The following is a 26,861-nucleotide window of genomic DNA, read 5'->3' as shown; positions in this document are numbered from 1 at the left end:
CTAGAGGGAGTGCTGCAGGCTGAAAGGAAAAAAACAAGGGCAAGAGATGGGAAGAGCACAGAAATGGAGATTATTAAGAATGATAAAGGGTAAAAAGACTGTTGTAACATATGACAACAGAAAGCCAAAAAAAAAATGGAAGAAGTAATGCCTTTAACAGCAATAATATCTAATGGTAATGGCTCGAAAGCCCCAATCGAAAGACACAGACCGATAAAATTGATTAAGAAAATATGAGCCATTATGTGCCGTCTATATGATGTCCAACTGAGCCCACATTTGTCCAAAAGAAGCACTTCAGATGGACCAAGTCCCTTAAAACACGAGACTGGTAATTTTGTTTTCTGACATAACAGACATGTCTATTCATGCCTCAACTCGTAAATTTCCTGTCCAGATCTTGAATCAGACATTTCTCCAAGGAGGTATGGTTCCTTTCAGTGGAAAATGGTATTTAAGAGCCCACAATTTAGACACTAAGGGTGCTCATTGCTAATGGGGATGTTCATTGTTTCTGTATCTTTTTGGTGAGAGAGAGCTAGAAAATACTTTTTTTTTGTTGTTTTTTTAAAGATTTATTTCTCTCCCCTCCCCCCCCGCCCCAGTTGTCTGTTCTCTGTGTCTATTGGCTGCGTCTTCTTCTTTGTCCACTTCTGTTGTTGTCAGCGGCACCTGGAATCTGTTTCTTTTTGTTGTGTCATCTGCTGGGTCAGCTCTCCATGTGTGTGGCACCATTCCTGGGCAGGCTGCACTTTTTTCATGCAGGGCAGGTCTCCTTATGGGGCGCACTCCTTGCACCTGGGGCTCCCCTACACAGGGGACACCCTGCGTGGCACAGCACTCCTTGCGCACATCAGCACTGTGCATGGGCCAGCTCCACACGGGTCAAGGAGGCCCGGGGTTTGAACAGCAGACCTCCCATGTGGTAGACGGACGCCCTATCCACTGGGCCAAGTCCGTTTCCCAGAAAATACATTTTTAAAGAGAAAAATATATCATGAATTTATCCTAATCCTTTTGATTCATTTTTAGGTTTACAGAGCTTTTATTTTCTTTGTTGTTGTATTTGTTTCTTTTACCCTGAAAAGTCAAGTTCTTAACAACATTAACTACTTAATTTATAATAAGGAGAAAATTGTTTCAGAATAAACTTATCAATATTACCAACAGTTCCATTATTGAACACTGTTTAAGATCTCTTACAGGGTTTTTGTTTTGTTTTATCCTTTTAATATATTGAACCTAGGGATCTTTAAAAAATCAGATTGTTGTCCTTTAAAGTAATTTGAAATTCCTTTGTATGTTATTCAGCTGCCAACTTGATACACAAATTGGTTCTCTTTTATTTTGATTAATTTTTAGGGATTAAAATTTTTAAGGGAAGTAGATGTGACTCAAGCAACTGGGCTCCTGTCTACCCTATAGGAGGTCCAGTGTTCAATACCCAGGGCCTCCTCATGAAGGCAAGCTGGCCCATGTGGAGCGCTGGCCTGCGCAGAGGGCTTCCCTGTGCAGGAGTGCTGGCCCACACAGAGAGCTGATGCAGCAAGATGGTGCAACAAAGAGACACAGAGGAGAGACAATAAGAGATGCAGCAGGCCAGGGAGCTGAGTGGTGCAGAGAATGATCATCTCTTTCCCACTCTGGAAGGTCCCAGCATCAGTTCCTGGAGCCGCCTAATGAGAATACAAGCAGACACAGAAGAACACACAGCAAATGGACACAGAGAGCAGACAATGGAGGGACGGGAGAGAAATAAATAAATCTTTAAAAAAATTTTTTTAAAAATTTTAATTCTATTATAAAACCATGTAAAATAGTCACATGGTTTCAGGTCAAATCTACAAAACAAAGTAGGTTCAGAGAAATGTAGCTTCCATCCCTGATCCCTCCATTCTGTTCCCTCCCTCCCTCCATAGGTAACTATTTTGTTTTTTTACCCTCCCATAAAAAATAGACAAGAGGTTCCAGCCTCAACTCTTAAATAAAAGATGTATTCTTTCTTAAATGACTTATTATTATATACATTTTTTCACTTAACAGAACATCATGGAATTCACTCCACAGATCTTCCTGTTTACAGCTGCATAGTACTCCAATGCAAATATTCCAGTTTATTCAGTCAGGGGCCTATTGATGGACACGAGTTACTTCCAGTCTTTCATTATTTAGAAAGTGTATTGTAGTGAATATCCTTGTACATATAACTTTGTGTTTCTTGCCAATGTATTTTTAGTTTAGAGTCTAGATATGGAATTGCGAAGTCAAAGAATAAATGCATGCCATTTTGCTTGCCAGTGCCGAATTCCTCTCCTGTGGTAGACGGCTTCTAAAATAGATCCCAATGATTCCACTTGCTGGGAAATTACCCCTTGAGTGCAGTTTACAAATGCAATGTGATGACACTTCCAAAATTGGGTTTTGCTCCCTCTGCTGAAGCAAGCTGCCATAGTGTGTGCTGCTCTATGGGGAGGCCCATGTGGTACAGAAGGGAGGTCGCCAAAAGCCCTCGAGGAACTACGTCCTGCCTAGGACCGTGTGAGCTTGGGGAGTGAACCCTCCGAGATTTCTGCAGCCCATGAAGGCCACTGAGCCAAAGAACCCAGAGCCCTGACCCGCAGAAAACCGCAAGATACTGGATGTCTGTTTTTAAGCCACTGAGTTAGGCATAATCTGCCATGCAACAATATAACTAACACATCTCCATCAGGGTTGTGACAGGTGTGCTCTTAACAGTGAGATGACCACCGGCAGCACGCTTGTTTTACTTTCCTAGGCTGCCAAAACGTAATATACCAGAAATAGGTTGGCCTTTACAGTGGACATTTATTAGTTTATATGCTTACAGCTTTGAGGCTGGGAAAAATGTCTGAATCAAGGCCTCATAAAGCAATGCATTCTCGCTGTGGCTAGGCACGTGACAGCAACTGCTGGTCTCTGCCTTCTCTTCTAGAACATGATTTTCTGGGGCCCACGCAGCTTCAGACCATCCCAGTAATGATGAACGGAAGGAGGTCAGTTGGCCCAGGGCCTGGAGGGGCTCTGTATCAGCTCTGCTCTCCATCTCATCAGGGATTTGGATGACACAACCTCCAAGGATAAAAAACCTGGGACCAGAGGGGGTCTCAAGCCACCAAAACAACGACCAAACAGAAGGACTGTTGTGTGAACTAAATTCCACAAAGACCTAGTGAGTTTGGCAATAGGATTTTCTGAATGCTACAGAAAGCTGTAGAGAGCGACCCCAGCCTCGAGCCCAGGATGGGATTAAGTGGCACAGGAATACATAGGGAATGTCCCCTCTGGAAAGAAAATAGGATTGAAGTCCGGCATGTTCAAATTGTTGCTCTTTGTCTTTACTCTAAAAGGTCTCCTTAGAAATGCAGATTCCCAGGTCCCACTTCTGACTTGCGGGAAAACCTGCATTTAACAGATCCCCAGAGCATTTGCATGTATAGTCAAGTTTTGAGATGCTCTAGCCTCTATAATTCTGTCTAGTTTAGTACTTTTATTTTTTATAGCAAGCATGTATTCATGTACTACCCGTGTAATTACTGAGTGTTGTAAAAAGCCCAGATGATAAGGAAGGTGAAAATTCAGTTGGGGAAAACGACCCCCTGGACCTGGTGGGAAGGCAGACATCCACCAAGCCGGCCCTGGGTGACAGCGCACCATGCCCTCCAAGAGCGAGGGAGCTCGTCTCCGGGTGGAAAAGCCCCAAGAGAGAAGGTAGGAAGGAACGGGGGGAGATCCCAACCCAACCCCGGAGACTGAAAGTTCTGTTTATATTTAGTGCAAGCAGGCGTGTGACCACAGGAGACCCTCTGTAACGCAGGGCACAGGAAGGAAGAGCCCAAGGGTTCAAGTTCTGTAAGTTAAGAATGGCCATATTAAAAGAGGGGCCTGCGGGACTGCAAAACATCTGTCCATGGCACTTTATTCTGAGGATTTCATCATGACAGCAAGATGGAAAAAATTTAAAGCAATTCTTTGAGCAATTACAATTGCTCCCTTTCCCAATTCCTTTGGCTAGGCCTCCTGCAGGAAGTCGATTTCCAGCTGTAGTAACGGAAGGGTTCTTTTTCTTCCTTCTTCCTCTGTTAAACACAAGCGAATTGATTAACTTGAAGACAGCCTTGATTGCTAGGAATTCAGGCGCCAGGGCAGCTGGGGATGGAGGAAGCTGGCACTGCCGGCCTCAGGCCAAGGACACCCAAGGACACCCCGAGGCCGGCGGGCACCGAGCTCTGGAGGAGGTCTGACCACCCGGCCCGGGTCTTGGGGGAGGGGCCGCCAGGAGCTGGCCACCCCCCAAACAGCCGCCCAGGCACCCATTTACACCCCCCTCCCCCCGTTTTCCTCCCCCCCCCCCCCCCCCCCCCCCCCCCCCGTCTGTGCACCTTTTTCAGTACGCGTATCACACAGCAATAAAAAGATTTAGGAAAAAACCAGCCCTAAGGAGCCAAAAGGAAGCTGTTCAGCGCAGCTTTTAAAAACGTAGCCCAGGAGGCCAAAGGGCACGAACAAGCGCGCGTTGAGGTCACGAGAGCACAGGGCGCCGGTAGGCGAAGGGGCGCTCACAGCAGACGCGGAGCTGGCGGGGGCACGTGCCCCTGCGTCCTGGCGCCAAGGGCCTTCCCCTTCCCCATATATTCAGGGGCTGAATATACCGACAGACAACGGACAGACCGTGCGACCAGTGAGCGCTGACGCGAAACCCGCAGCTACCAGCCTGGGAAGCCACGAGGCCCCGGAAGCCAGGAGACACCCCCGCCGCTCTCAACTCTCGACCAACTGGAGAAAGCCAGATGTGCTTCCCAAGCCAATCAACACAGGCGCCTCTTCCGCGACCCCGCCCCCAGCTCCCAGGCCAATCAACACAGGCGCCTCTTCTGCTAGCCCGCCCCCAGCCCCCCAGGCCAATCAACACAGGCGCCTCTTCCGCGACCCCGCCCCCAGCTCCCCAGGCCAATCAACACAGGTGCCTCTTCTGCTAGCCCGCCCCCAGCTCCCCAGGCCAATCAACACAGGCTCCTCTTCTAGTTAGCCCGCCCCAGTTCCCCAGCGCCCTCCAATAGGAGTGCAAAAGCCTCCCCTCTTTCCTTCTGTCCTGAAGCTCTTGAGCCCCCCCTCCCTGCCTACCAGCTTTTTTTTTTTTAAAGATTTTTATTTCTTTCTCTCCTCTCCCCAACCCCAGTTGTCTGCTCTGTGTCCATTCGCTGTGTGTTCTTCTTTGTCCGCTTCTGTTGTTGTCAGTGGCACTGGGAATCTGTGTTTCTTTTTGTTGTGTCATCTTGCTGCGTCAGCTCTCCGTGTGTGTGGCACCATTCCTAGGCAGGCTGCTCTTTCTTTCGCGCTGGGCGGCTCTCCTTACAGGGTGCACTCCTTGCGCGTGGGGCTCCCCCACGCGGGGGTCTGCGTGGCAGGGCACTCCTTGCGCGCATCAGCACTGCACATGGGCCAGCTGCACACGGGTCAAGGGGGCCCGGGGTTTGAACCGCGGACCTCCCATGTGGTAGACGGGCACCCTATCCACTGGACCAAGCCTGCTACCCCCTGCGAGCTCTTAATGCCTGGGCAGCGGCGCCTGAGCATCCTCGTCTGGGGGGCCTCTGTCAGCTGCGCCAGGAGACAGTGCCCCGTGTCCACGCAGGCTCCCCTTGTCGAGCCTTCCTCTGGATGCCCCCTCAGCCCTCCGCCCTGGGAGTCCAGCACGCGCTTGGTTTCAGTGGACGCCACCGGTTGCTCTGGCACCTCCCCGGCTCATAGCGCGCCCACCCCATAGCGCGCCCCCCCCCCCCCCAGGGCTCTTCCCCCTGCGCACGTGCCCCAAACGCCTAGGACAGTTTCAGCTCCTGTTACCTTCGCCAACGCTTGATCCAGTCAGACTTTTTCCATTTCATCCTTTCCGGGACGGTGTGTGTGTGTGTGTGTGTCTCTGTAGACTTATCATTCTTTCATTCTGTAGCGGTTCCAAGTGGTACTTTCCCCGTGGACTTAGTTGTAATTACCAACGGTGCATAACCAAGTAACCCTTGTTCCCCTCCCCAGCCTCCCAGAAAACCCCATTAGATCACTCCCTCTGTACCGGAGATGGTACAGGGTCTGTATTATTTTTGCAATTGTTGAAAGTTTGAAATTATTTCAAAATAAAGTTTTGGTTTTTTTTCTTTTTCAAAAGGAAAGCTAAGGGGCCCAGGGGATTTGCGCAAAGGCCCTCTATTTTCTCCCCCAGCAGCTGCAGGCAGCAGGGGACCCCCCCTCTTGGCTCCGCAGCCTCTCTGGGGGCATCCCTCTCCTGGAGCCAGTTCAAAGTGCTAGCAGCCCTGGACCCCCGGCCCACGCGACACCCAGGCCCACCAACTCCAACACCCTGCCACCTTTGCGAATCGCGCTAGCCCCTACCCGTCTGCCGGTCGCGCGTCACCCATCTCCCCATCTCTCCATCCATCTTCCTGACAGTAGGCTGCACACATCACTCTCCCTGAACACTTCCTACCTCCATGGACATTCCCTCCGAACAGGGGCCTTCACACATCATCATCTCAAGTGCCGTTACCCAGTTCAAGGAGTTTGAAGGCTTACATTCTATATTCCAAAATTTTTTGAGGCTCGTCTCCATTCCTAGATCCTATCAGTATCGTGTGTTGTATTGAAGTGTCATTTCCTCCCTTTAGATTCTCCGCTTTGCTTTCTGAACACTTAATTCTCTGACTTATAAAAAGAACCTGCACAGAAAAAGGGGAGGTGGGCTGGCCCTGGGAGCCGGGTGACAAGCTCGGGGTGCAGGGGTCCTTATCCTCCTCTCTCTATTTTTGTCTTTGAATTTTTTTTTCCTTGTTTGTTGTGGGTTTTTTTTTAAGTTAACTTGAGGCCTGGCAGGGTAAAGGGACCCAAGCACCCAGCAGGGAGCCAAGAGGAGCGCAGCGTTGGTCCAGCCTCCCAGGCGCTGAGCAGGGTCACTGCGTCTGCAGGGAGAGCAGGGCAGGGGCGTGTGTGCCCTGGGGAGGTGTCGCCTAGCTCACAGGCAGGTGCCTTAGCTGCAGGTGAATCTGCCCCAAAGCCAAGTGTGCTGTCCCGAGCCCCCGAGGAGGGTCCTGGCCTACACATCCAGCCTGCCCCCCCCCTCTCCTTGGAAAGGTGTTGCAGGGCCTCAGGCCACCAGCGGCCACGTGGGGGCACTGCCTCACACCCAGCCCAGAGGCACCCGGGGCAGGCCAGGCGCTCATTATTCCACCTGAAAGCCCCTCCCTCATGTTTCTGGGGTAAAGGGAGCTCTTCTCCACCCATGGGTGAGCTGAGCAGGGACCCACCTGGCTGCTGGGGGGGGACTCACAGCCCCCGCCATGCACAGCTGCCCCCACGGCCACTGCCCCCTCCCCAAGCACTGTCCAGTGCACGCGTTAAAACGAGGGGCAACTGTGTGGGGGAGGTGCTCTGCCCCCCGAGGGTCGACCCAAGGAGGCAGTGCTCACCCCAGCAGGGACAGCACCCCACACCCAACCCCCGACAAACACCAGGCACAGGTCCACGCCTCACACGGACGCGTTTAATCCGCACACCAACCTGAGGAGCTGCTGCTCACCCGCCTTACAGGTGAGGAAACTAAGGCACAGAGGTTAACGCCTCGCGGGGACCACGGCGCGGGGGAGGGGCAGAGCAGCCGCAGGCCTGGCGCTCCCAGTGCGGTGCTGTGTCCCTGCCTGTCACGCAGGGGTGGGGGACAAGCACTCGGCGGCCACGCTCCCCGGGTCAGGCTCCTGGCAAATGCATGCCACGGCTGTGGAACAGCCAAGACGCTCACCGTCCCAGGGAAGTCCAGCAGTGGGGTTGGGACCCCCACTCCGCCTGCACTTGGGCTCCTGGCAGGCGCCCCTTCCCCAGCCGTGCCGGCAGCAGCACGGAGGCCGGGCAGAGGCCGGGACGGGGCTAGGGCAGCAGCCAGCCCCGGGAGGCGGCCTCTGTGTACGGGACCCTCCTGGGCCTCCCGAGTGACTGTGGAGCAGAGGGGACTAGGAAGCACGCGTCCGGGACCCCTGCCCTCCCATCCCAGGACGGGGTGGAAACGGATGGCCGGTGGCTGAGGTCCAGAGGGCACGGGGCAGCCCGGGCCGCGAGCAAGGGCTGGCAGGGGACCTGCAGGGGGCACAGGCGGGACCCAGGCCCTGCCCCCGGGGCTCACGCCAGGCCAAGGGGATCCTTCAGCGCAGCAGGCGCCGCCGGTACAGCGCGGTCAGGACGGTGGCCAGGAGCGCCGCGGCCGCTGCCGCCACGAGCCACGCCCGGGGGACCAGGGTCGCGGCGCAGGGCAGCTCCTCCTCGGGGGGCGGCGGGGCGGCGCCCGGCCCGGGGTTCCCCGCCAGGAGGTCGGCGCTGGGGCTCTCGGACACGTGGATGCCAAACTCGGACTCGAACTCGTTCTCCTCAGGGGCGTTGCTGGGCCCGGCGTCCAGGGGGTCGCTGCGGCTGATGGCGAGGTCCTCGGAGCAGCCCGACCACGGCTGGTCGGCGCACGACAGCAGCGCCCCGGGCTTGCTCAGCTGCGGCCCCGACCCCGAGCTGCAGATGCCCCAGCTGCCCGCGGCGCCTGCCCGCGCTGGGGTGCCCGGGGCCTCCTGGGAAGGGAACGGGGCACTGCAAGACTGGGGACACCATGAGGCCAGCCAGGCAAGCGGCCCCGTCCCCAGGCTGGGGTGGGAGCTAGCGCCACAGCCCCCCAATTCCCATCCCCAGGGGCCCCCGGTTCTGGGGAGGGGCGTGGAGCAGGGGCTGAGGCCCGGAGGTGGCACCCAGGTGGCCCCCCCAGGGCAGTGCCCTCCCTGACCCTGGCCTGCCTGGCCGCCCCTCAGCCCCTGCCTAGCTGCTCCTTGTCTGCAAACAGAGTTGCTAAGCACAGCTCCCAGGAGCCAAGGCAGGGACTGAGGGTGCCCGCTGCCCCGAGGCATCCACATTTAGGGGCACCAGTGACCACGTGACCCGAGTACAGAGGGCAGGGTCGGAACGAGGCTGGCTCTCAGCTGACCAGCGCAGGGAGGGTCCCAGGGCAGGGCCGGGTGGGCAAGCCCCCGGGGGCAGGGCCTGGGGCCCATGGCGAGGCCTCACCTCCTGTCTGCTGCTGCTCCCACCGGCGGGCGCCCCGTACTCAGACCCTGCGCCGGGGGGCGCCCTGGGTGGCACGGCGCCGATGTGCGTCGAGTGGGTGGGCAGCCTGGACGGCGCTGGGCCGGCGGCCACAGGCGAGGGCTGAGCGCCGGGGGACTTGGGGCTGGAGGGCAACCTGCAGGGCCCTGCACTGCTGGGCACGGAGCTGGCACGCGGCCCTGTCCCGCTGGCACACACGGCAGCCTCGGCCTGGCCCCCGGCACCCGCTGCGGCAGCTGAGCCGGCAGGAACGGAGGGAGGGGGGCCAGTGGACAGAGTGGACCCCGGGGGTCCGGGCAGGCGGCTGGCCCTGGGGGAGGAGCGGGCCAGGGGCTGGAAGGAGACAGAGGGAGACACGGGTCCCCGGGGTGACGGGAGGCTGGACGCGGCACCTGCCGGGGAGAGACAAAGGGGAAGCACGTGAGCCCAAGCCCAGGGCCCTGGGGTCGCGGGCTGGAGGGGGTCCCTCTGCCCAGGCCACACGCCCAGGCCCATCAGCGTGCCGAGAGGGATGCCAGCCCCCGGGTGCCCATCCTTGGGCCTGACGCTCCCCCCTGGACCAGAGCCCCAGGCTGTCCCCGCACAGGAGAGAACGGCCCTGACGCCCGCCCGAGCCTGGGCTCCCTCATCCTCTGCCTCTTCTCCTCCTGCCTGGAGCACCCCCTGGGGAGGCTGGACCACAGACCCAGGAAGTCCTCTCCACCCTGCGGGAGCAAGCCCGCCCCACCGCCCCTTCCGGAGCCGTGACTCTAGTTAAGGGGTGACGGAGCCAAGCCGCTGGGCCCCAGCCCTGTCGCTGGCAGGTTTACGCAAAGCCAGGCGGAAGAGCAGAAGCTGGAGTCGCTGGAACCCGGAAGACAAAGGAGAGGCCGTGTGACGGTCAGGCTACCCTGTCATCTCAGCCAGGTAACTGTGCCCAGTTTTTTGGTCAAGCAAGCACTGGGCCAACTGTAATACAAGGGCATTTATGGACTTTAGTTACCATTGACTTTACTGCAGTGGTAAATCCTAGATAGCAGGTTACAATTACATCAATCAGGGAGATTGCCATCATCAAGAGTGACACTTAATCCAATCAGTTGAAAGCCTTAAAAGGGGAAGTGATTCCAGCATTAAGTTAGAATTCCCCAGCTCCTCTTTGGACAGCCAGCATCTCCCAGAACTCATCAAGGACCTTCACTGGACTTTCACCGGAGCCCCTGGCTGCGGAACCTGGACTTGTGCACTGCACGGCTGCGTGAGCGACTCTGATAAATCTCTTACTAGCGACGGTATCTCCTGTTGATTCTGTTTCCCTAGAGAACCCTAACATGATCTGCCACGTGCACTGCCACGGGACGGGAAGGCGGCAGCGGCCTGGAACGCCAGTCTTTGGGGAGCGCGTGGCCTCGACACCTCGTGTGGGCCTCTCTAGCCGCGAAACCGGGAGCCAATGAAACCCCGCCTGCGCTCCCGCACCTGCTGTGCCTCCTGGGCCCTCCCAGCCTGGTGGGGCTCCGGAAGCTTCTCCCACCGCCACCCTGTCCCCACCCACAGCAGGCAGCGCGACCTGGACTGGGGCAGGGGGCGCGAGCAGAGCAGCGCACACCGGCCGTGGGGCCCTGCGCCGTCACATCTCCCAGGGGACGCGGGGACGGGGATGGAGGCGAGCACAGCGGGACGGAACCGCCTCTGGGGGAAGCAGGTGCTAGACCACCCCAAAGGCCGCCCCGGGACCCTCTGGATGGCAAAGGCGGGAGGGGGTGGGGCGATTCCGACGTGCCCCCGAATCTCCCAGTCTCCTGGGGACCGTGTCCAGAAACCCGCCCTCCGCCCCCCTGGTCCCCACAGCTCTTCCTGGAAGGGCCCCACGGCCAGCGGCTTTGTGGAGAGCAAGTGGGTCTTGGGGCGCAAGGCGGCTGCTCTGAGCTTCTGCCTGCCTGTGCGCCTTGCGCCTGTCACAGGCCCTTCCACGGGGGAAGCGCGGGGAGCAGGGCAGACGCCAGCGCGGGGCTCAGGAGGGACAGCTCTGCCTTCCTGAAGGGGTCCAGGCTTCCTCCAGGGGCTGAGCAACTTTAGGGACCCGCTGGAGACCCCCCGGGGGGAGGCAGTGTCCAAAGGGCTCCGCTGCCCATAGCCGGCCCGGCCCTGTCCTGCCCAGGGCCCCAGGAACTGGCCGTCCCTGCAGAGTCTCCTTAGGAGAGTCCATCGCCGGCCTGTGTCCTCGGCCCGCGGCCGTCATCCTCCCATCTGGGGCCCGAGCCCACCTCCCCCGCTCCCTGAACCTGGGCTGGCCTGTCCCTTGCTTCGTCCCTCAGGAGGCAGGGGTGACTGCGCCAGCTCGAGCCTCAGGAGGCCCCCAGCCCCTCGGAGCTCCCTGCCCGGCTGCCAGGCGGTTGGCTTGCCTGCGAAGGACGAGGCTCCACGTAAGAGAGCCGACCAGAAGCACAGCCACCCAGCTGACCACGGAGAGAGGGGGGCCGAGCCGAGAGCAGAGGCACTGCCCGGCTGAGCCAGCCCACACTGCTGACCCGTAAAACATGAGCTAAGGAAATGGCTGTACTTGAAGCTACTGAAGTTTGGGACTGTTGTTATGCAGCAAACGCTACCCGATACACTCTCGAAGGAACTGGGTGGTCCCTGGGGCGAATCCTCTTGATTCCCACTTCTGTGTCCTGTTCAGGGAAGCCAGAGAGGGGATTCCCGTGGTCAAGCCCACCGGGGAGGCCAGCCCGGCTCCAGCGTACCTGCTGCGGGGGCGCTGCCCGGGTCTGCGTGCCGCTCCTGATGGCAGCTGGAGGTCACAGGGCTGAGGGCCGCCACGTCAGAGGGGGGAGTGTGGCGAGAGGGCAGGGCAGCCCCAGGGCTGCGTGCCCGCACCGCCTGTCCTGAGCTCTGCAGGGGGAAGGGGGGTAGGCAGCTGCTTCTCCCTGGACCGGCAAAGGGTCCTGTCCTGGGGCAGCACCAACCCCTCGCCCAACCCAGGGAGCCCAGCCGACCGGCCGCAGCCGGACCTGTCTGCAGGCAGCCTCGCGCCCACCGCAGAGTGCACACCCCGCGTGGAGGGCCCCTCTTGGGCTTCAGGGCCGTGCAGGTCAGCGCCTGCTGGACACCCTGTGGCACAGCGGGACCCGTTATCTTCCATCAAACTTGCCTTTGGTGGCAGGCGTCTCCTCGGCCCCCCGCCCTTGTCTGCGCACTGCCCAGGTCCCCCCACCGGAGCCTCAGCTCATGAGGACTGCTGGGAAGACCTTAGCCTGGGCCCGCAGCTGGCCGATGGCGCGGAGAGGGGCTGCCGGGGGGGCGGCCTGGTGGGCGGTCAGGGCGGGCACGGGGGGCGCCGGGCTGGAGGACAGCGGCCAGGCCCGACTGGGGCGGGGCGGGCTCCCAGGGGGCAGCCTGGTGGGCGGTCAGGGCGGGCACGGGGGGCGCCGGGCTGGAGGACAGCGGCCAGGCCTGACTGGGGTGGGGCGGGCTCCCAGGGCACGGCCTGGTGGGTGGTCAGGGCGGGCGTGGGGGGCGCCGGGCTGGAGGACAGCGGCCAGGCCCGACTGGGGCGGGGCGGGCTCCCAGGGGGCGGCCCGGGGTGGCTGCCCGCACCTCGGCCAGCGGATCCGGCGGCCGGGTGTCCTGGACGGGCAGGGGGTAGCTGGGCTCCTCCTCTTCGCAGCCGTTGTAGGGGGCGGCGGGGGCTGGCGGCGGCTCCCGGGGGGCTGGAGGACAGCGGGACGGTGACGTCAGGGGGGCCGGGCTGTTCCCGCCATCGCCCTCCTTGGTCAGGGGCGTCGCCCACAGCTCCGAGGGCTGACCTGACGGAGGACGAGGCCCTGGCTGAGGGTGCCCAGGGTCAAGGAGCATGGGGAGTGGAGGGGCAAGGGGGTAGGAGTGGGGGACACGGGAGCCCCGGACCTGCCTGCAGTCACCCCACGGCGACTCCCCTGCCCTCGGCTGCCACCACGCAGGGACAGCTGCCCACCGCCCACCCACCCCACGGCCCCCTCTGTGTGGGGCTTTCACTGTTAATTCCACAAGAGGAGCATTAAAAAGAGAAAGAAAAGGCAGGCGAGCGCACCTGCCATCGGGGCAGGGCTCTGGGGCTCCAGGCTGGGGTCAGTGGCCGCCCTGGTCACCCGCGGGCTGCTGTCCCAGCCTCTGTCCCTGCCCTGGACCCAGGCCCTCTGCACACCCGGAGCCGAAGGGACCAGAGGGCTCAGGGGAACCAGGGCGGGGGGGGGGGGGGTGCCGGGGAAGAGGGGAGGGCACGGGGGCACAGGAAGCGCGAGCGCCCTGCACCCCGGAAGTGGACAGGGCCGCGGCTGAGCCCACGCCCAGCGAGGCGCTCGCGCCCTTGTCCAGTGGCCTCCACCACAGCCGCGAGGCAGGCCCTGCCCTTGGCTCCGTTTTACAGAAGGGGAGACTGAGGCTCAGGGCAACTGGACGTGGCCAGGGGCCAGGCAAGTGAGGGGCCCTGCCTGGACCACGCCCAGAGGGGAGGGCAGGGGGCACGGGTGGAGGGTTGCTCACGGGGCAAGTTGCTCTGGTAGACGCAGGCCACCTCGTCGGCCAGGCCGTACAGCTCGCAGTGGCGCAGGGCCCTGACCAGCGCGTCCACCCAGCCTGGGCGCCGCTGCAGGTAGTTGAACAGGATGAAGAGCGTGTCGCGGTTCCCCTGGCTCGTGTAGGAGGCCCGCAGGCGGTCCTGGAAGGCAGAGCTGGTGGGCGGGGGTGCCGGCCCCCCAAGGAGGCCCCCGCCCAGGACGAAGCGGGGTCTGAGCCCATGTAGGGGGACAGCCCAGCAGGGGCAGGAGAGCGCTGACAAGAGCGCCTTCCAGGCCCCGGGCGCTCATCGAGGGGCCACACGGGCCAGCTCAGCTTACGCCGTCTATAGCCCCACTTTACAGACGAGGAGACCGAGGCTCAGCAGGCGCTGGGGGGCAAAGACCCTGCAGGAAACCCAGTTAATCGGATGCAAGAGCCTTGGTTTAAAAAAGGCAAAAAGAAAGGATTCAGGATCAGTTAAGCAAGAAAATTGCGTGGAGGAAAAACAAGACGAAAGGAGGCATAAGAGGGAAAGAGGGGACCAACAGCAAGACACGGGGAGGGTCTACCGGGGAGACTCTGGGGAGAGGACAGCGCTGCAGACCTCTAAAATCTCCTGGAGGCCCCCGAGACAGAGCAGACCGAAAGCAGAAGCAAAAACCCACAGAAAACGTTCACCACAAAACAAGCAACAAGGTCACCTGTGGGGAAGGGGACTTAGCCCAGTGGTTAGGGCGTCCGTCCACCACATGGGAGGTCCGCGGTTCAAACCCCAGGCCTCCTTGACCCGTGTGGAGCTGGCCCATGCGCAGTGCTGATGTGCGCAAGGAGTGCCGTGCCACGCAGGGGTGTCCCCCGCATAGGGGAGCCCCACACGCAAGGAGTGCACCCCGTAAGGAGAGCCGCCCAGCGCAAAAGAAAGCGCAGCCTGCCCAGGAATGGCGCCGCCCACATGAAGAGCTGACACAACAAGATGACACAACAAAAAGAAACACAGATTCCGAAACACAGATTCCCGGTGCCGCTGATAAGTATAGAAGTGGTCACAGAAGAACACACAGCGAATGGACACAGAGAGCAGACAACTGGGGCGGCAGTGGGGGGGGGACGGGGAGAGAAATAAATCTTAAAAAAAAAAAGTCACCCGTGAACCCCAGAACACAAGAGGAGAGCCGCGCCCCGTCAGGCGGAGCACTTGTGCCCTGGCGGGTCTGCGTGGGAGGAAGCAGAGGAAAGCAAGGGGGCTCCTGGGAAAGCGGCAGACAGGAGACCCCGAGGTACCCACGCGCTCCCTGGCCCAGGAGAGCAGCTCAAGGACGGGAGAGCCAGCCCCTGCCCGGCCACTGAGAGCCCGGCCTGCGGGTGCCCCGACTCCCAAAACAACCCAGGGCAGGGTCCCATGGCCATAAGCAAAACGGAGCGAGGACTCTCCGCGACAAAGGGCAAACTACCCGGTTTAAAAAGTGGGCGCAGAGCAGGTGGAGCTCAGGGGTCGAGCACCTGCTTCCCACATACGAGGTTCAATCCCCAGTACCTCCTAGAAAACAGATAAAATTTTTTAAAAAGGGCCAAGGACTGGAACAGGCCGGCAACAAGGCCAATAAGCACATGGGAAGATACGCCCCATCGTGAGCCTTTCCTCACACTGACCAGGATGGCTGCTCTTTTTAAAAGCACTCAGCGAGTGTGGAGAGGATGGAGACGCAGGCCGCTCGGCGTGCTGCTGGCAGGATGGAAGGGCTGAGCACGCTGCTGGGGAGACGCTTCGGCCGTTCCTCAGGAAGGTAAACAGAGTTACCTTAAGACCGGCAATTCCACTCCTAGGTATACACCCAAAAGAATGGAAAGCAGGACCTCGAACAGATATTTGTACAAAAAAAGTTCATCACGGCATTGTTCACCACAGCCAGCGTGGAGGCAACCCGAGTGTCCACTGACAGATGAACGAGTAAATGTGGTCCACCTGTGAAAGGAATACAACTCGGCCCTAAAAAGGAACGAAGTCCTGAAACCTGCTAAGCATGAATGAACCCTGAAGACATCGTGTTCAGTGAAAGAAGCCAAACCAGAAGACAAATATCATATGACTTCTCTTAGATGAGCTGCTTAGAATAAGCAAATCCAGAGAAAGCAAGCAAGTGTGGGTATCCGGCAGGCAGGAGGCTGAGGAGCCCTGCACCCGCATATCCAGGTAACTGCAGGGAACTCTGGCTGCCACCAACTGAAAACTGGAAGTCTACCGGGGCAGCTGCGGTCATCTTGGACCCGCACTACATAGACTGCTGCCCACACCTGCAGCCCCATCCCCGCCCCAGGCAGGGGAGAAAGCGGTGTGAAGCTTCATCAGTCTCTCTGGGCAATTAGAGTCTAGGCCTGCACAACCTGGATTACTCCACACAGCTATGCTGGGAAAAGTTTCATCAGTCCCTGGGACAATGAGGGCAGCTTGAGCCTCCACAGCTTATAACACCAACTACGTGTTTGGCTCCTACTACATAACCAGCAAGGGAGAAACGATAGGAAGCCCTAAAACTAAAGAGAAAAACTGCACCCAGAAAAAATATTCTAGTAAACCAGATGTGAAGACACCAACAAAAAATTACAATCCACACCAAGAAACAGGAAGCTATGGCCCAGTTAAAGGAACAAAATAAGCCTCCAGATGACATAAAGGAGTTGAGACAACTAATCACAGATGTTCAAACAAATCTCCTTAATAAATTCAATGAGATGGCCAAAGAGATTACAGATATTAAAAAGACATTGGGCTTTTCCGGTGGTGACAACCTCCCCACGAGAACACGCCTCTCACAAAGGAGCTCCTCCATCCCTCTCCAGAAGAGGAAAAGAGGAAACACAAGAAGCAGCACCTGGTGCAGAGCCCCACTTCCTCCTTCATGGATGTAAAATGCCCAGGATGCTATAAAATCACCATCATCTTTAGCCATGCACAAACAGTAGTTCTGTGTGTGAGCTGCTCCACTGTCCTCTGCCAACCTATTGGAGGAAAAGCAAGGCGTACGGGAGGACGCTCCTTCAGACAGGAGCAGCACGAAGGCACCCTGAAGGAGGATGAGTGGGGACCATCCCAGTAAATGCCGGTGGACTTGGGGCTCACAGCAAATAGTTTTTTAAAGCCAAAAAAAAAAAAAAAATTTTGGATAAAAAAAAAAAAAAATTGGATGAGCACAAAGAAGAATTTGAAAGCATATATAGAAAAATAGCAGATCTTATGGGAATGAAAGGTGCAATAAACTAAATTAAAACATAACAGCAGATTTGAGGCAGAAGAAAGGATTGGTGAGCTTGAAAAAACTGGCCTCTGAAAGTGAACATACAAAAGATCGGATGAAGAAAAGAATGGAAAAAATTGAACAAGGTCTCAGGGAACTGAATGACAGCAAGAGAGATACAAACATACGTGTCATGGGTGTCCCAGAAGAAGGGAAAATGGGCAGAAGGAATATTAAAGAAATAATGGTAGGAAATCTCCCAACCCTATTGAAGGACATAGATATCCATGTCCAGGAAGCACAGCGTACTCCCATCCGAGAAAATCCAAATGGACCAACTCCAAGACACATACTCATCAGAATGTCAAATGCCAAGGACAAAGCTGTGGGAAAATAGCTTGAATTTGAATGTGGGAACCTGGCTTGAAGTTGAAACATTTCCATAATGCAGATAAGAAATGTGGGCTGAGGAACACCGGCCTCGACTAGATGGAATGCTGTCTGGTCAGCACGAAAACTGCTGGCATGCGGAGACGTTTGAACTTTGTTATGGCCTGCTCCTAGCATTGCCGGTGCTACAGCTTTAATAACAAGCAGCCTTGAAAATAAACATAGATAACTACTGCTTTGTAATTTCTAATAAATACGATGTGGAAACTAGGGTCGAGGCTCTCAGTTCCAAAAGCTGTTGAGCCCCCTGGTCCCATCTTTATTTTCTCTCTTGTATCTTTCTTCCTGTCCTTTTATTTCTTCAGTTCTGCGACACCTTCCCTTCGTGCAAACCTATGGCTGAGCTGGTCTCAGTACAAAGTGAGAATTCTGAAAGCAGCAAGAGAAAAGAGCAATGCAAAACATATAAGAGATACCCAATAAGATTACGTCCTGATTTCTCACCAGAAACCATGGGGGCAAGAAGGTAGTGGTATGATATATTTAAGATACTGCAAGAGGAAAACTTCCAGCCAAGAATCTTATATCTGGCAAGAATGTCTTTCAAAAATGAGGGTGAGTTTAGAATATTCACAGATAAACAGAAACAGAGAGTTTGTAAGCAAGAGACCAGCTTTGCAGGAAATACTACAGGGTGAGCTACAGCCTGAAAAGAAAAGACAAGAGAGAGAGGCCTGAAGAGAGTCTAGAAATGAAGATTTTATCAGTAAAAGTAACTAAAAGTGTCAAAAGGGTGGTTAAAATGATAGATAAAACCCAAATATTCAGAAATAAACTTAACCAACAATGTAAAGCACTTGTATTCAGAAAACTACAACTCAATTTAAAAGAAATCAGAGGGAAACGGACTTTGGCCCAGTGGTTAGGGCGTCCGTCTACCACATGGGAGGCCTGCGGTTCAAGCCCCGAGCCTCCTTGACCCGCGTGGAGCTGGCCCATGCGCAGTGCTGATGCGCGCAAGGAGTGCCGTGCTACATAGGGGTGTCCCCCGCGTAGGGGAGCCCCACGCACAAGGAGTGCACCCATAAGGAGAGCCGCCCAGCGCGAAGGAGGGAGCAGCCTGCGGAGGAATGGCGCTGCCCACATTTCCCGTGCCGCTGAGGACAACAGAAGCAGACAAAGAAACAAGACGCAGCAAAAAGACACAGAAGACAGACAACCGGTGGAGGGGAGGGGAATTAAATAAAATAAAAATAAATCTTTAAAAAAAAAAAAAGAAATCAGAAGTCCTAAATAATTAGAAGAACATTCCATGCTCATGGATTAGAAGACTAAATATCATTAATATGCCAATTCTACTCAAACTGATACACAGATTCAATGCAATCCCAATAAAACTTCTACCAGCATTTATTAAATAAGTGGAAAACATGATTATCAAGTTTTTGGAAGGGTAAGGGGTCCTGAATTGCCAGAAACATCTTAAAAAAGAAAAGTAAAATTGGAAAACTCTCATTTCTGGACTTTAAATCAAATTATCTAGCTACAATGGTAAAATAACATGGTACTGGCATAAAGACAGACACACAGACCAATGGAACCAAACTGATGGTTCAGAAACAGACCCTCACATGTATGGTCAAGTGATTTTTGACTAGCCTATCAAACCCACACAGCTCGGGCAGACAGTCCATTCAACAAATGGTGCTGAAAGAACTGGATATCCACAGCCGAAAGAAGGAAAGAGGACCCCATCTCACACCTTATCCAAAAATTAACTCAAAATGGATAAAAAACCTAAAAATGAAAGAACCATAAAGCTTCTAGAAGAAACTGTAGGAAAATATCTTCAAGCCCTGGTGGTAGGTGGTAGATTCTTAAAGGAGATAAACAGAGGGGGACCGAGATGGACCACTGAGTTTTCATATATGTAGGAGTCTTAATTAGCTTTAATGTAAAAGTGTGAAATGTATAAAGTGGATAGTAACATATAGTGATTAATAGCTACTTTACAAATGGGGATGTGGCTGAAAATGGTAGTCTAGGTATGTAAATGCCAATTGACAGAATGCTAGAGAATAATCTAGAAACTAAATAGCACAGTAAAGCAAGAAGAGGATGAGAATTGTGGTTGATGGTACAGACGCAAGAATGTCCTTTGTGAGCTAGAGCAAATGTGTATCACTACTACAGGGTGGTGGAAATGTGGAGAAGCATGGGAAAAATACAGCTGGAGTGGCTTATGGACTGTGGTTAGCAGTAATAATATAATATTCTTGCATCTATCCAAAAGATGTACTATGTTGATAATGGAAAACGTGAGCCAAATGTATATACTATGGACGTGGTAACAGTCAGATGATATTACCTTATCTGTAGCAAATGTTCCACCACAGTGTGGTGTGTTGATAGAGGGGTGTTGTTTGGGAATTCTGCACATGTGCATGATTGTTTTATAAGTTTACATCTCCAGTCACAAAAAATATATTTAAAAAATAATAGGGTGGGTTGGGGGAAAAACACACCAAATGTAAGATAAGGACTATGAATAGCAGTAAGATGTTGACAGTATTCTTTCATATTTGTAACAAACGTCTCAGGACAATGCAAGGTGCTGGTGGAGGGCTGCTGTCTGGGAGCCCTGTGTGACGTTGTGCATGTGTGCTTTGTAGGCTCACAGCTTTTACTGTACACTTATTGTTTATGTGTGTTCATACATAAATAACATAAAGATACTAATAACAATAGGGTAAGTTGGGGGAAAATACTTCGGTTAGAATAATATTTTGACGATGCTCTTTAGTCATTTGTTAAAAAGGTTTACCGCCACCACAAGGTACTGGTGGGAGGGTGAGTTATGGGAGTCATGTATGATATTATATATGTTTGTTTTGTAAGTTCACAACTATTACTATACACTTATTATGTACGTTCATGTATGAGTGATAGACTTCAATAAATTTTTAAGAATGAAAACAAATAAATAAATAGGGGCGTGGCTGTGGCTCAGCAGTTGAGCGCCTGCCTCCCATGTACGAGGTCCTGGGCTCAATCCCCGGTGCCTCCTAAATAAATAAATAAATGAGAAGGACAAAATACAAACGGAGCCGGACAAGGGCCACAGTGCTGGGAAAGCGAGGTGCGGGTGAAAGCGAGGCCCCCGAGACCACGGCAGAGCTCTCGGGCAGCCGCCTCCGCGCTTGCGAGCTCCACACAGAAACCACACGAGGGGGGCCAGGGAGTGAGCAAAGGGCCTGAGGCGTGCTTTCCTCTCAAAGTCAAGGAAAACCAACTTGTGGTAAATGAGCAGCTGCAAAGCATCCAGGACAGAGGTGGGAGGCGGGCAGTGGAGAAAGGGGCGGGCCGGGGCTGGGCAGGGGGCACGGCCGATTCCACAGCCCTGCCCAGGCCAGGGCGGCACCCCGGCTCACCTGGTCACTTGCTGTGAGGCAGGGCAGGTAAGGAAGAATCTCCAGAACATCAACGCTGCGGAAGTTGCTGAAGTGGTGGCGGATGTACCTATAGGTCTCGTCCTCGGCGAACGTCATGGCTGCTCAGGTTCTGCAGCTCAGGTTCTGCAGCACGGGCTGTGTGCCGTGAGGTGCTGAGAGGAAAAGGCTGGAAGGAAGAGCACACAGGGCCGTGGGGCTGGGGGGGTGGGGAAGGCAATTCTTTCACCCTCAACTTTCTGGAATTTTTACTTTTTTCTTTAATCGACACATCCTACTTCATCCTTGCCTGGTTCCAGAGGCCCGTTATGAGTTTGTTTAAAAACCAATTGATGATGGGAAGCGGACTTGGCCCAGTGCACAGGGCATCCGTCTACCACACGTCAAACCCTGAGCCTCCTTGACCCGTGTGGAGCTGGCCCATGAGCAGTGCTGATGCGCACAAGGAGTGCCGCGCCACACAGGGGTGTCCCCCGTGTAGGGGAGCCCCACGCGCAAGGAGCGCGCCCGGTAAGGAGCCGCCCAGCGCGAAACAAAGTGCAGCCTGCCCAGGAATGGCACCGCACACACGGAGAGCTGATGCAGCAAGATGACGCAACAAAAAGAAACACAGATTCCCGGTGCTGCTGATAAGGATAGAAGCGGTCACCGAAGAACACACAGCAAATGGACAGAGAGCAGACACTTGGGGAAGGGGGGAGAGAAATAAATTAAAAAAAAACAAAAAGCCAGTTGATGGCTGGTGGGACTGAAAAAACAGTAGAGCCACCGTGGAAACCCGCTTGGCAGTGACTCACAAAGTTGAACAGAGAATTAGCATATGACCCCCCCGCCCCACTTCCAGGCACAGACCCCAAGGAATTGCAGCAGGGGCTCGACCAGCTAGCGGCACGCCGAGGTCCAGAGCGGCGCTGTTCTCGAGAGCCAGAGGGGGGAGCGGGCCAGGGGCCCGGCAGCAGGTCTCTGTGCACGAGGTGTGGTCACACACACGACGGAGTTCCAGCTGAAGAGAGCGACCGAGCCCTGCACACACTACGACCCGGGTGAACCTGGAAGACATCGTGCCGTGACCAGGCACGGAAGGACACATGTACGACGTCACCCGAAAGACTAGAACAAGCACAGCCCTAGAAGCAGAGCAGACTGCAGGTTACCAGGGGTCAGGGCAATGAAAGTGGTAGAAATGGGAACTTCTGGGTTGTATACACATCTCCACAGTAAAAAGTAAACAAGACCAACCGATGCCCAAGAAGGCCAGACGCAGGCACGGGCTCTGCCCTGGAGGTGGCCAGGGCTGGGGTGGCCTCGGCCCCGTCCTGCCCAAGGCCCTCCGGCTGCCAACAAGGGGCTCCACCCAGAAGCGCCACTTCCTTGCAGTATAGTAAAAACTAACTTAAAAGGAGCCCAGTGTGGTAACAGGATCAGTCTCCCTATCTCAGAGGCGAAGAAAGCGCGGGGCCGTGAACTCCAGGGGTCACTGGCCAGCAGGACACGGCCGAGGCCCACCCTGGCGCGTGGGGGAAGGTCACGTCCCACCCCGAATTCAGGGTGCCAGGCAGGGCGCGTGTCCTCTGCAGGCCTTCGCTCGCCCCTAAAGCGCCCCTGAAGTGCGGCTTTGTCTGGCGCAGCACTGCACGTGCGCCCCGGGCCCGCTGTCGTGGCCCCCTGCCTGGCCCACCAGGGAGGGCCGAGGCTCTGCGGGCACCCAGCTGCCCTTATACTGGGGCAGGCACCGGATCAGCACACACGCACGTAGGAATTCCAGGCTGTTAGGAGTAAAGCAGGGAAACGAGACCCCACTGAGCACCCGGAGAAGGGGGCGTTACTGGAACCAGAAGGCCCAAGGAGGTGACGCTGAGCTACTCCTGGTGGTGGGGAGCGGGTGTCCCGGGCAGCGGGACGGCGAGGGCGAAGGAGTGAGGAAGCTCCGTGCGGCCACTGTGTAGCCCGAGGTGGTCCCGGGGCCCTCGTGGAGGGCGCTGCAGGGAAGGGCTCTGGGGTTCCTGGGAGTGGACGGGAGCCCTGGGGGTCCAGTGACATTCGAGGCCCAGTCGGTGCTGGTGGCGAACGGGCGGGGACGCAGGCCCAGCAGTGGGCAGAGGTGGTTCGCCCCGGACGGCGGGCACAGGGCCCCGAAGGGGTGGGTGGGTGGCCGCCCGCTGGTGGCTGCATGTTGCAGGGAAGGGACAGAGAAGACTCAAGGATGACTCCCTGGGTGCTGGTGGGTGGGTGGGCTCTTAGGGGGCAGAGGGAGCCCCTGGGCTCGGTCCTGAAGAGTGAAGTGTGAGGTCAGGAAGGGAAGAGCACAGAGGACAGAGGGCAGGTGGGAGGAGAACGTGTGTCCGGCTGGACAGCACCTGGGCAGTGGGGCAGGTCCTGCTCCGACAGTCGGGGTGCCAGCTCCTGGTGGGTGAGTGCTGGGGTCAGAGGCTGGGGCGCTGGGGGGCTAGTGGGGCGACGAGTGAGGAACCACCCTGGCCGCTAACCGCCGCCCTCTCCTTCCCTCCCTCGGGCACCAGGAGGGTCCGACAGGATCCGGGGCAGTGGGCAGAGGCACCCCGCCACTGCCGGCCTCATCCTGGGGCAGGGGGGAGCCCTGCGGTCCAAGCAGAGGGGGAGCCCACAGGGCAGCATTCTCGAGGGCCCTGCGGGAAGGCGCCCTAACGCTCTTCGGGAATCCTCCCGTGGTCCCCGGAGGGAAGTGACGCCCGCCGGCCAGCGCAGGCAGAATTCGAACCCAGGTCTTGTGCCTCCCGGGACGCACCCTCCGCCGTGCCGCGGCAAGTGAGATGCACGACGGCCAGGAAGGGTCCGGGGCGCCTGCGTGGGTGGCGGCCCCGGGCACACGGCGTCTTCGCGGTCGTCGCTGGCCGTCCCGGCGCCTCGTTGGACCCGGCCCGGGTGGCGCGAGCTCCGCAGCCGGCCCGCGCGCTCCGCGTTCCGGAAAGGCCGGCCCGCGCCGGGAGGGCCCCCGAGGACCCGGGCCCGGGGGGAGCAGCCCCCGGCCCGCAGGGCCGCCGCCTCGCCCGAGGTCACCCCGGCCCGCGGCGGGCGAGGGGCTCGCGGGGGCCCGCCTCCTTCCGGGCCCCGCGCCCCGCGCCCCGACCCCGCCTCCCGCGAGGCGCCCCGCGCGGCGGCCTTACCTCGGGCGCCGCGACCCGCCGACCGCCGCCGCCCCGCACCCCGGGGGCGGCACCGCGCGCCCATTGGCCGCGGGCGGGCGGGCGGGGCCTGGCGGGGGTGACCTCCGGCCTCCCCCTCGAGGGCCGCGCGCGCGGAGGCGGCGCGGAGGAGGCCTCGGCGTCCCGGCCGCGGGGGCGCCCGCGCCCTGCTTCCCGGGGGCACAGCCCCCCGCTCCCGGGCCCCCAAGCCCCCGCACACACCCGGGGCTCGGAAGCGCCGGTGACGCTCGAGCACCGCCGGGCGTGCGCGCAGCTGGGCGGGGCGGGGGGCCGCGGTTCCGGGGAGGGCGCAGCGGCGAGGCCTCGGGGCGGGCACCCGCGCGGGGCGGCGCCCAGGGTTTCCGGGACAGGCCTGAGAGCGCGGGGGCCCGCGAAAAGCCTGACAACGACCAGGTAGAGGAGGTTGTGTTTTCGTGTTTTAAAGAGAGATTACGAGATTTCTGGGGGAAAAGGTTGGCGGTTTTTACTACAGTTCAAGCATGCCTGCATGCCAGCTCTGGGCACGTGCCCGCCTGGGAACAAGCGCACGGCGCAGTGCCCTTGACAGCTTTCCTCCTAACAGCCAGACTGGAAACAATCTAAGTGTGCAACAGCCGGAGAAGAGAGGCAGACGGTGGTGTACCACGAGCGGGACGGCGACGCTGTGATGGAGAGCCACCAGGACTCAGCACCGAAGGACCTCAGCACGGGCTGCCCAGTGAAGGCAAACCTGAGAGCCCCTGCTGGGAGGCAGACGTGGCTCAACTGATAGACCCTACCATATGCAGGGTCCAGGGTTCAAACCCAGGGCCTCCTGACCCCTGTGATGAGCTGGCCCCTGCACAGAGCTGCCATGCGCAAGGAGTGTCGTGCCACGCAGGGGCGCCCCCTCGGACGGGTGCCCCATGCACAAGGGGTGGGCCCCGCAAGGAGAGCCGCCCCGTGTGAAGAAAGCACAGCCCGCCCAGGAGTGGCACGGACACACGGAGAGCTGACACAACAAAAAGAGATGCAGTTTCCAAGTGCCACCTGATAATGCAAGCGGCCGCAGAAGAACACACAGTGAGTGGACACAGACAGCAGACGGGGGCGGGGAGAGAAGTAAATAAAATAAATATTTAAAAAAACAAACGAAAAAAAGTGCCCGTGCTGTCTCTCATCGTTCACATAAAGCTCAGAACGGGCATGTGTCTGTCGATGGAAATCATCCCATTTCTGGGGTGACACTGTTTTGTGGGAGCACAAAGGTGCCTTCTGAGAGCATGAAAACTTCCTGTGTCTTCGAGTGGGTGGTGGTAGGTGGGCTTGCCCGTGTGTGACAATGCATCCGCTGCACACTAAGGTTGCTACGCTTAAAAAGAGGGGTGGGGCAGGGACGGGAAAGAGGGGTAAGAGCTTTGGCCGCGATAGCTTGCAAATGACTCCGAAGCCAGTGCTCCCAAACTTCATCACAAGAATGCCCGCACTTTGCAGGTGGGATTTTATTCCTTTCCTTGGTAACCCTGTGGTGTGGGTGTTCCCCAGCCTTCGCATAGAGAAAATGCCCTTGCTGTCAAGCCCGAACCCAAGCACCTGCAACAAAGCCAGCTGCGCCCCGCTAGCCAGGACGTGAGGTGCTGGGTGGGCTCAGTCCCGGCCCTCCCGGCGCCAGCGGCCTCGCCTGGTCCTTGCAGAAGCCCCGAGTGGCTGGCAGGCCCCGAGCTGCCCACCCTGCCCTTCCTGGACCTCCCAGGACATTCTAAAAGTCCAGCTTGCTGGCCAGAGGCGTCCCGTGTCACCTGTGGGCAGCTCTAACGATTTTAGACCAAGCGGGGCACGCCATCGCATCTGTCCTGGTCTTGCCCAAAAATTCATAAACTGCAGCTAGGCCTGAGAAAGCAGCAAACCAACCCAAAAGGAGGGCCATTCTGCTCCCGTGCTGTTTAACACAGCAGCCAAGGGGCACGGGGAGCCGTTTTTATTAAAATTAACTGAAATTTAAGATTTGGTTCCTCAGCCCTGGAGGCCACATTTCCGTCACTGGTTTCTTGAGGCCGACGGCTCTCAGTGGACGGCAGAGAGGGCTTCCTCCCGCCGCGAAATGCAGTTAAAAAGAGTTGTGCAGACAGCGCCGACGTGTGAAGGACTCTTCAGAACGTCAAGGTCGTCAAGTACCAGGATGGCTGAGGAGGACAGGGCCGGGTCCTGAACCCGAGGAAGGACATCGGGGGCCGCCCCCCAGCAGGTGGCCGCGTGACCCGTGCCTGCACGGTGACTCTGCAGCTGCCGTCACGTGGCCCAAAGAGAGCGCCAGAGGGCCCCAAGCAGGGCACGTCCTCACGCCCACGTCCTCCAGGGACGTCCCCAAGGCCGGAGACAAAGCGCAACCTCAGCCTCACTTCACGCAGCCGCTCTTCTTAGAACTCTTTTGTGCTGTCAGTGTCATTACAAAGGAACAGGAAGGGAAACGGACTTGGCCCAGTGGATAGGGCGTCTGTCTACCACATGGGAGGTCCGCGGTTCAAACCCCAGGCCTCCTGACTCGTGTGGTGAGCTGCCCACATGCAGTGCTAATGCGCGCAATGAGTGCTGTGCCACGCAGGGGTGTCCCCTGTGTAGGGCAGCCCCACATGCAAGGAGTGCACCCCATAAGGAGAGCTGCCCAGCATGGAAAAAGTGCAGCCTGCCCAGGAATGGCGCCACACACACAGAGAGCTGACACAACAAGATGACACAACAAAAAGAAACACAGATTCCAGGGGTTCTGACACAAGCGGACATAGAAGAACACACAACAAATGGACACAGAGAGCAGATAACTGGGGGTGGGGTTGGGGAAGGGGAGAGAAATAAATAAAAAATAAATCTTGAAAAAAAAAGAAAGAAGCAGTCTGCATCTTGGGCCTTAAAATGTCTGAGGATTGGGGTTGGTTATTTTAAGGTTGAAGGCCATGTGGATGCTATGAATGAATACAATGAGACTCTGGAAA

At 57.2% G+C, this 26,861-nt stretch overlaps 1 protein-coding gene across 2 annotated transcripts; it reads right to left on the bottom strand.

The window, feature by feature from the left end:
* Positions 1–3,920: 3,920 nt before the first annotated feature.
* Positions 3,921–23,973, bottom strand: MAVS (mitochondrial antiviral signaling protein). 2 transcript variants are annotated; one of them, XM_058287492.2, is made up of 10 exons: positions 23,875–23,973; positions 21,584–21,780; positions 20,714–20,900; positions 13,645–13,819; positions 12,721–12,833; positions 11,868–12,015; positions 9,103–9,533; positions 5,863–8,615; positions 4,401–5,464; positions 3,921–4,097 (listed from the first exon to the last, which is right to left on the bottom strand). In XM_058287492.2, exons 3-8 carry the CDS (start codon positions 20,828–20,830, stop codon positions 8,202–8,204), a joined length of 1,398 nt encoding a protein of 465 aa, XP_058143475.1. In that variant the 5' UTR covers positions 20,831–20,900; positions 21,584–21,780; positions 23,875–23,973; the 3' UTR covers positions 3,921–4,097; positions 4,401–5,464; positions 5,863–8,201. The 2 variants fall into 2 exon arrangements, with proteins under 2 accessions (XP_058143475.1, XP_071067621.1); XM_071211520.1 differs by lacking the exon at positions 23,875–23,973 and adding an exon at positions 23,496–23,653 and having other exon boundaries at positions 12,721–12,929.
* Between the last annotated feature and the right edge of the window lie 2,888 nt (positions 23,974–26,861).

The sequence above is a fragment of the Dasypus novemcinctus genome, chromosome 24 (genome assembly GCF_030445035.2).
Source record: "Dasypus novemcinctus isolate mDasNov1 chromosome 24, mDasNov1.1.hap2, whole genome shotgun sequence".
Taxonomy (NCBI): domain Eukaryota; kingdom Metazoa; phylum Chordata; class Mammalia; order Cingulata; family Dasypodidae; genus Dasypus; species Dasypus novemcinctus.
This window is presented reverse-complemented; position numbering and strand designations above follow the sequence as displayed.